Source organism: Dipodomys ordii, unplaced genomic scaffold (assembly GCF_000151885.1).
Source record: "Dipodomys ordii isolate 6190 unplaced genomic scaffold, Dord_2.0 Scaffold43, whole genome shotgun sequence".
Lineage (NCBI taxonomy): Eukaryota > Metazoa > Chordata > Mammalia > Rodentia > Heteromyidae > Dipodomys > Dipodomys ordii.
In genome coordinates this window covers 13,495,733-13,505,465 of record NW_012267259.1, presented here as the reverse complement: position 1 = coordinate 13,505,465, position 9,733 = coordinate 13,495,733, and the positions used below count along the sequence as shown (strand labels likewise).

The 9,733-nt window shown below is 35.9% G+C and overlaps 1 protein-coding gene across 1 annotated transcript in view; it reads right to left on the bottom strand.

Moving 5' to 3' along the window:
• Positions 1 to 1,050: 1,050 nt before the first annotated feature.
• Positions 1,051 to 9,733, bottom strand: part of Cdh7 (cadherin 7, type 2) — a 105,136-nt gene continuing 96,453 nt past the window's right edge. The window contains exon 12 of the mRNA XM_013018904.1: positions 1,051 to 3,313. Within this exon, the coding sequence (XP_012874358.1) occupies positions 2,820 to 3,313 (494 nt within the window). The 3' untranslated portion in view covers positions 1,051 to 2,819. The remainder of the gene's footprint in view (positions 3,314 to 9,733) is intronic.

Sequence of the window (9,733 nt, the reverse complement as noted above, 5' to 3'; positions counted from 1 at the left end):
TAGCTGATGCTCTTAACATTTGAGCCACAACTCTGCCCCATGTTAATGACTTGTGGAGAATATTTTAACCAATTTTAAGATTGAATTTCTCAATCACCTGGTCCAATCTCTTCATTTAAAAAAATCTTATCAGTTGGGGGCTGGGAAGGTGGCTCAGTGGTAGAGCGCTTGCCTTGCATGCATGAGGCCCTGGGTTCGATTCCTCAGCACCACATAAGCAAAAAGAAAAAAAAGCCGGAAGTGGCGCTGTGGCTTAAGTGGTAGAGCACTAGCCATGAGCTGAAGAGCTGAGGGACAGTGCCCAGGCCAGAGTTCAGTTCCCACGACTGGACCCCCCCAAAAAAATCTTATCAAGTTTTGTGTTTCATAATCAAATATTGCATTAGACTTTAGAAGGAAAAATAAATGGAAAATAATCATGACCCACAAAAACCAACATTATAGTACATCCTATATATTCAATTCTGTATTGATATAATCTTTTCTCTATAAATATAAATTGAACATATGAAAGAATTTTAGGTCACTAGATAAATTTAGGTCTGTGTTTTCCAAGCCCATTACTGTCAAATATGGAAAAAGAATATATGTGTGTACTTATGTATATATATATATATACATGTATGTATTAAAACGTGAAAAAGCATAATGTATGACCTTATGCTTGTTTTCTAAAACATAACCAAACTTTCATTTAGAGATATGTGGCATACCACAACCAGCCATTTTGACATCATAATCTATATGTGCTAAACTATTATATCTTCCTCCAGAAATCTAGGAGATTATCACATGCCTGTTTTCTCAACACCTTGTTGATATAGTATTTATATAATTTCCCCATCACATATTGATTTTATTGAAGTGGGTAAAGATATTATGGTTATTTTATTGGAGATGCTTCATGTGGGAGTCAAAGTTATAAACAAAATCTTTAACTCTGTTATAAAATTGTTAGACATATGTATGATAATATAGCAAGAAGCATATCTATCTTGTCATAAAATAGCTAAAAAGTTCCATTCAGATTAAAGGAATGTATGCACATAGTCAAATTCATTAAATCATTTATTTTTATGAAGCTGAAGGCCACTTTCACATACTTTCTAAAGGTGGACTGCACATTTACAGATTCCTACATAGCTTCTCTTCAGGTAATCAACACTTTAATATTTTCATTCCAGTGTCTGCTCTCATGAAGAAGCACATTTAGAACACAATTTCCTATACCATGTTCACTAGCTGTAGATTTCTTAGGAGCCCAACAATAAAATATTTTTCAAAGAAGAAAGTAAAGGAAAAATAAACCCATTCTTACTCGAGTATATGCACATTAAACTAGTAATAATCTAGGAAAAATAAGTAGAAATAGTATTTTTGTTAAAAAATCTTATTATTCTGAGATATTCCTCTATCTTGAATACATGTGGGTACTTGCAATGACCCTCTTCACTTTGGCACATTTAAACCACCGCAAAAATTACACATCACTTGCTTCTTGTGGGACGTGTGCACATCTTCATGGAAAGATGGGTTGGAAATTGATTATATTAATACTTTAAAATAGATTTTCACTTTCAGTCTTTTATTACTCAACATATCTACTCCCAGAAAATGGTTGGGACTGAATCTTGACAGTGTTTGGAGCATAAGGAACACAAGACCTTGGAAAATAAATTGTTCATTAAAAAAAAATAGGCATTGCCTCTTGAAGTCTTTCTGAAATTCAAATATTTTCTTCCAGTGGTTGTGTGATTTGAATGGCTCAGTAGAATAATGTATGAGTCCTGAATCTACGCTTCTTGCTGAGATGTAAACTGCAATTGGGTTCCATTAGTCTACTATACAGTCTCCAGTTCCATGTTTATCCTTTTAATTTAGCTCAAGCTGGAGAAGGACCAGCATGTTCCAATGACTTCAGTGTGCTATTAGGCATTAAGATGGTATCTGAACTGAGTAGAGACTGGTGCTCTAAAATAAATATAACACTGTGTGTCAAATAAAACAGAAAAATAAAAATAGTCTCCTGTACAAATCAGAAGAGATAATTTTATAAAAATCAACAAATAGACAGCAATTTGTTTCTTATCATACCCACACAAGCATCTCCAAGCAATCCCAAACTTGAAGAATTATGTACCATTTTCTTCTCTTTGAAACACCTCGTATAATTTATTGGAATACAATGGTTTCTGTTGCCTTCCATCAAATCTCACTGGCTTTAATTGGAGGGTTTGCATCTGAGGAAGATAGTCCAAGAATTCATATGTTGATAAATAAAATATCTTTGCTAACCCACAGCAATAAAATTCTGCTGAATTCTATCATATAGTATAAGCTAAAAGCATCACTGTAAATTAAATTTGCCCCTAGTTTGGATATGTAAGAAGTTCAGGATTTCCAGTGGCACATCCTGTTCTGTTCTGCTCATGGACAGTACCATGAAGGCACGTTCTGGGCCTCCTCCCAGCCTGGAGGTCAGGTACCTTTGCAGGTAGATGAGAGTTGCTATCTATTCACCAACCACTGCAGAGTTCCTTTTACCTAAAAACAAAACCAAACAAAACTCTGCAAATGCCCAGTGGAGTCCCTTGGATAAGTCTAACGCAGAAAGTCCACACCAAGGCAGAAACCTAAATAGTTTACAAATGGAGAACTATGTACAACCAGTTCTCTCCAGCAAGTGGAGTTCTTGTTTTCAACACAGGATAGGTTTTCTTATATTTTGTTTTTCCTTTTTCTTTTGCTGCTACTTTCTTTTTTTTATTTTTTATTTTCCTTTCTTTTTCTTCAGTACATGTCAAAGCAAGGTCCCAAGGCTAAGAACACAAGCTCTCCTGGCCGGTTCCATACATGTCCGCGAGTCGTTTGAAGCGAGGCCCCCAGTCACTGAGATAGTCATAATTCTGGTCAGAGTTCGAACTGATGGAGTCCAGGGAGCTCAGGGACTCCGCCACGGAGCCATTCCCCTCGAAGGCGTAGGTCTGCAAGGAGTCGTAGGGCGGAGCGCCGGGGTCCACGTCGGCTTCTTTCAGTCTCTCCCAAATAAACTCCCTAAAAATGACATTATCTGGGATGCTCTTAAAAGTCGGCCGACTCAAAAACTGAATCTCGGGAGTGACATCCCTCCTGGTCTTTGTGTCTCGAATGGCGTTGAGGTTTCTCAGCGCGGCCATGTCGAACGCCTCGGTGTCTTCCTCGCCTCCGCCCTCGTCGTCGTAGCGCACGATGTTTTCCCTGATGTCTCTCTCTTCGTCGAAGATGAGGGGCTCCTTCTTCCTTCTTCTCATGGTGACGATGAGGAGGATCAGCACTGCAACAAGGAGACAGCAAAGGGACGCGGTCAGGAAAACTCGCAGCCTGGGAGGCAGAAAGGTGGAATGAGGCCCTAGATGTTGATACAGACAGGGGAAGTGAATCGGCCTTCTACTTACTGGAGAGTTCACAGCGGTAGGCGTGCTAAAATTGCATAAATAAAATAAAATAAATGCTTTAAAAATAGAACACTTTGATACATCAAGAAGCCCTTCTCTGCACCTATTCAAGACTGATGTCTTGCTTTACCCTTGAAATTGTTTGACAGAGCAAATTGAAAGGCCAGTTCAGTTTCAGTATAATCATTTCAAAGCCATGCCACACAAAGAGCTCTTTTTGAACTCCTTAATTGCTGGAAAGGAAAAAAAAAGAGAGAGATGTGTTCATAAATGTTTTGTGTCTAATTTAACAAGCGGCAGATTCTAAAGGAAAAGGATTACAGGCATTTGGTCCTGTTCTTTGAAGAAATGTCTGCTCCTTCTCTATGAACTTCAGCTGTTAAATAGAACCGAGATGTCGGGGCCATAGACAAAGATGAAAAGTTTGTCTGGAATAAATGGAATCCTACTTTTATGTATGAAAAATCTTGAACCCAGTCATTATGTATTACACTTAAAATCCAGGTGGTGGGACTGCTAGCAGCAGCTAAAGATGGATTTGAGAAATACATCACAAGGTTAGCATGAGGAAGCTCCTTCATATAGCAACTTTAACAGTGGATTATGAAGTTTGTGTGTGCATTGAACACCAAAAGAGAGCAACCTAGCTGGCTCTTCTTTGGTATTAAATAAACTTAGTATGCTATATTTTTAATTTAAAAATGCAGCATCAACATTCAGTAGCTCCTATGTTGAAAATGTACTATTCAACTTGGGAGTCGGGTGGGAGGGGAAGCTGGGAGACAGTGAAAAGAACACTCATTCACTGACCTATGCATATCGCCGTAATAATAACAAGACACATTTAAAATATACCGGTAAGGTAGACACTTTCTCTGGTGGTATGTGATTCTTGCATTGAGAGTATATTAAATTTTACCAGTCCCATGACTGAGCTAAAAAGATGTAGATTAAAAAAAAAACTATCCTTGAATTTTATGAATAAAAAAAAACACATAAAAGTCAGGAGTTATTTCAATTAACTGTGCAAGATAAAAATACGTTTAAATTTTTGTATCACATTCTTCTAAGTTCTTTTGTGAAAACCCAGAAAGGTCAAAGTACACAGTGCATAGATGATTGTTATGGACATGTTAGCACCAGCGTATCTTTAAAAGTTGCGTGGAGCTCAGGGTGCTTGCTTAGTAGGAATGAGCCTCTGAGTTTCATCCCCAGTCCACCAAACTCAACAGTGTCTGAATGATGCCGTGACACAGGCCTATGCTGCTTTGCCCCATTTGCTATATTTACATGTTCCCAAGCCTGATCATTTCTAAAGATCAGGCCAAAATCCTCCAATGGACGGCCATAAATGAAAACCCACTATCCCATATTATCTGGGGCAAGAAAGTTTAATGGATGCTATCTCTATAACATAATGGTGTACTTCCTTGTGCATAGGGTAGATTAAAGAGATGAACAGACTTGTAAAGAATATAAACAAAGGTAGCAGCATTTCAGATACTTATAAGTTTACAACACACCAGGACTCACTGGTATCATCTGGTCTGTTCAACCTCCACAGACTGTTTCATTTTAATTAAGGAAAACAAAGAAGATTAGATAATAAGGAAAGCAGGAGGTAAAACAATAATTTCTCAATGAAAGATAGTACTATTGCTAAGGGGGAAACGAAGATCTTTCTACAGCACATACCACTCGACCTATGATAATTCTCTAAGCTAGATGTTTACCCTGCAGGAAATGCTACCTGTAGACAATGTGATTAAATGCAATAACTACCGATGATTCAAACTCAACCTTGGCTTATTTCAAGACTTCTGAATATTCGATGATACTACCAACTCAGTACCTTCTAGAAAGTAATTAGGTAACAAGGACTACAAGACTGAGGGCACAGATAGCTGTAACTGCTCACTCAGTGGAAGACATGACAGAATAATAAGACTTATGGATAAAATCACATTTTACTTAATTATATGACAATGTTAGTTGTCATGACTTTAGATATATCACCTTCAGAAAAATTAATTATAACTAAAAGTGAAACATAGCACAAATTCTTTTTTTAAACAAGCACATAAGTTAAAGAGAGTTAAATGTGAGAGGGACTAGTGTTGGGCCACCAAGAGGAGACAGGGAAAAGGAGCAAGAGAGGGGAAGGAATATTCAGTGGAGAACAAAAGATGTTACAAATTCATGCTTTTGTATGCATGAGCATGAGGGAACTTATGAAGAGAATGTAAGTTGAATAATAACTAGGTGCTCTTTTTTGTTAACTAGGTGCTCTTTACATGGAAATCAATGTCTAAGTAAGCAAATATTTCAAAATTCTCTGTTCTTCTGTAGAATTTCAATTATGTATAACACTCATATGTACACACACAAATACACATATTTATACATATATATATATCAAGCTTCTAAAAGCCACAGTCATGACAGTTAATAAGAAATGTAATAGGATATATAAGGATATTAATATCTTATAGATATTCTTCACTTCTCATGTTGTTCAGAGCTAAGAAAACTTAATATTAGGAAATGTTAGATAATTTAATATTTAAATGAGATTATTTCTGTGTGTGCACATATAAAAATAAAGTTTAAAATTGAATATGTAGAACAGCTCTTAACTGCTCATTGGAGAGACCCTGGAGATAATTTCTTGTGTTAAGAAAAAAAAATTGTGCTGAAGCATCAAAGAGTTTAGAGTAGATTTCTTTAATTTATTTACTTTGTTTATAAGGTAATAAATTACTTTTACTTTTGTGTTGTTTTTGTTGGTCACGGGGCTTGAACTGTGGCCTGCATGCTGTCCCTCAGCTCTTCATCTCAAGGCTAGTGACTGACCACTTGAGCCACAGCACCACTTCCAGTTTTCTGGTGCTTTATTGAAGATAAGAGTTTCACACAGGCTGGGAGCGTGGCTCAGTGGTAGAGTGCTTGCCTTGCATGCATTAAGCCCTGGGTTCGATTCCTCAGCACCACATAAGCAGAAAACACTGGAAGGGACACTGTGGCTCAAGTGGTAGAGCGCTTGCCTTGAGCTGAAGAGCTGAGGGACAGCGCCCAGGTCCAGAGTTCAGGCGGCACAACAGGCAAAAGAAAAAAAGGAAGAAAGAAAAGAAAAGAAAAAGAAAAAGAAAGAATCTCACAAACTTTCCTGCTTGGGCTGGCTTTGAACTGCGATCCTCAGATCTTAGCTTCTTGAGTAGCTAGGATGACAGGCATGAGCCACTGGCACCCGGCTAACTTTTACTTTTATAAAGTACTTTATTACTTTACTAAGAAAGTGAAACTTCATTGGTTATGAAAGATGGAACATAGAAAAGAGAAAAGCCATGGACACATTACACACAGACAAAAAATCAGGGAGACAAAATGAGTAGGGACTAACTCAGGAACAGAGGTCAGAAGAAGGAACATTGCTTGGGATTTGGTATTTTTACCGATGTTTCTAATTTCAGCTATCAGACAGAACAAAGACTATACAAAGTTAAACCAGAAGAAGAAGAAGAAGAAGAAGAGAAGGAGGAGAAAGAGGAGGAGGAGGAGGAGGAGGAGAACTAGAGATTTATAAAGCACATAAAACATAATCATCTCCATGTCTTCAGACATAAGAATCAAATTACAAGTTTAAATAAATATTTCTTTCCTCAAAACAAGTATCATAAAAGATTCCCTCTTTTCAATTTGTGGCTTAGAATGATTCCATAGGAAGCCAGGTCTGGAGGTGGACTCCTGCAATCCTAGCACTCAAAAGGCAAATAATATAAGTATACAAGCAATTAAGTAAATAATAGAATTATTTTGTTTAAATCTGTATTAAGATTAAGAATTAGGACCAATGAATATTGCTTGAATAACGTTTGTAGGTTATATTCTGTTTTCAATTAAAATTTGTGCTCAAAGTTAACAAATATAATTTCTAGTGTGTTTTCACAAGGTCAGAATTAATTGGAGCATATTCTAAAGCAGACACCGAGAATTAACGAAATAAATGATAAAGTTGCTATGTGAAACAGATCAAAGACATAGTTGTCTCTAATGTGGCAGCAGACAGAGAACCTTTAGCATTTTCAGGACATAGGGGACCACCAAATTGGAAAACACAAATGGAAATACAGCAAGAATGTTCTCATGCAAGTCTTGCCTGTGTTTAGCTTTGACTCTGATAATCTTTCACAGAGAATTATGTGTACTTCCTTGAAAGTTTATATATATATATATATATATATATACATATATAAATAAATATATGTACTTTATTTATATATGTATCCTTGAAATTTTATATATATAAATATATTCATATTTTTTCACAGAAAAAGTACAGATAGCAGTGGTCGTCTAAGAAACTCTTTTAACACATTTATAATAAGCAATGTCCAGCTCATAGTATGCGATTATGAACTATGATTCATTTTCCATACATTTTGTTTCATGATTGTGTGGAAGAGGGCATCAGTTGTTCCATACATTAGCTAACTGCAGCCTGTCATTGTATCTATGTCTACTACATGTTCTACCAAGTGAATTTTTCTCATCATAGATCACAATTAGGACTGTTTGTTATGCTTTTGTTTTGTTTGTTTTTTTAATACAGAGCTGCCATTATTTTTTGAGCAAATTAGTATGATTTTTAATTTTTTATAGTATTGTAAGGGTGACGTACAGGGGGTTACAGTTATATTACCTTAATTGGGAATTAGTATATTTCTTTAGGGCATTGTTACCCCTTCCTCATTTTCTCGCCTTTTTTTCCCGCTACTCTTCCTCCCCCTGCCCCTCCTGCAAATTGTAAAGTTTATTTTCAACATAATGTCTTGTGAATATCACGATTGCATTGGTTCACTGTTTGTCTTTTGTCTCACTATTTTGTGTGTTTTTATACATCAGAAATTTTGCTATCATTATGAATCCAGGAACACCTTTTTCTGTTGAATACAATTTTAAGCAGCCACGGTAACAAAAAGCCAAATAGACATCAGACCTGGTACTTCAAGGAAGCAAAATGAAAAGCCATAGGACAGCTAAATGCCAGCCGACACATCCCAGGCACTTTGGAAGAGCTACAGTTGTGCCCAGTAAATAAGTACCTTATTAAACCCGAGTTTATGAAACTGGGTCAGACGAGTCCCAATTATGTGTGAAGAACAAAGAGGTGGAAGGAATGTCACAGGACTTTAATTACTAGAAAGAAATCCAAATAGGAAACAAAAAATTAATTTAGCAAATGTTGTGGTAGTTTCAGTAGGCAAAAAAAAAAAAAAAAGCTTTTCCATGCATTATGGCAGCATCTGCCCATGGTCATCTACAAAAACATGTACTTTTTTGTTCAACCTTATATGAGTTTATTAATCTTAAAAACAAGTTTTATGGCTTAATTTACCACCAAAAATATTAACAATACTTTAATCTCAGGGTTACTCCCATGATTTAAATGTTTTTCCTATTTAATAGTTTCTTGAAGATTAGAATTTACTTGTACATCTACTATATGGCTTTAAGAACACTATTCTTGAGAATATCCCTTTTATAATAGAATGTCAAAATTAGATCATACTATACTCCTTAAATACACCCATTCATTCCATCTTTTCAATTCTATATCAGTGTAAGTTATCATCTTCTTCACTTTTTTCTGGATGTACAATTTTAATATTGAAGCTGAAATTATTTTTATCACTTCCTTTTAAAAAAATCTCCTAAAGTTGTAACTTAATGTGTCAGTAATTCATAAATTATTGTTTGCTTGTAGGAAAAAAATGACTATATATGTTAACAAATATGTATTTCATTATAAAATACCTCATGAAATCAATGTTATTATTTTCCACTTGAAACTATTTTTTATTCTCAATTTACAATATTAAGACATGTTGCAGTAGATGGATGAAATTTTCTACACAAAAAACTCATGTGATTCTGTCATTCAAGCTGCAGTCCATGTAAACAGAGGAAATCCTCATTTTATTTTTTTTATCATCCCTTCCATTTTTGAGAATTCAGGACTAAATGAATTTTAGGGAATGTTAAAGAGCAACAGAATGTGGGAGAAATTAGAAAAGGAAAATCACCCGTACAGGTAGAAAAGGACAGTTGCTAGAAAAGGACTGACATCAAGTCCACCTGCGATCTAATGAATTCTTAGTCCAGAGGAAGAGCAACTTACATGAGTTGATAACTCTGAACATTCACTTGTTGTTTGGCTTGTTCCAAAGTCATTGATTTTGAATAAAAACACCATGCATCTTATCCTCCTGTGGCCTCTAACTTGAACGAACTCTTGAAAC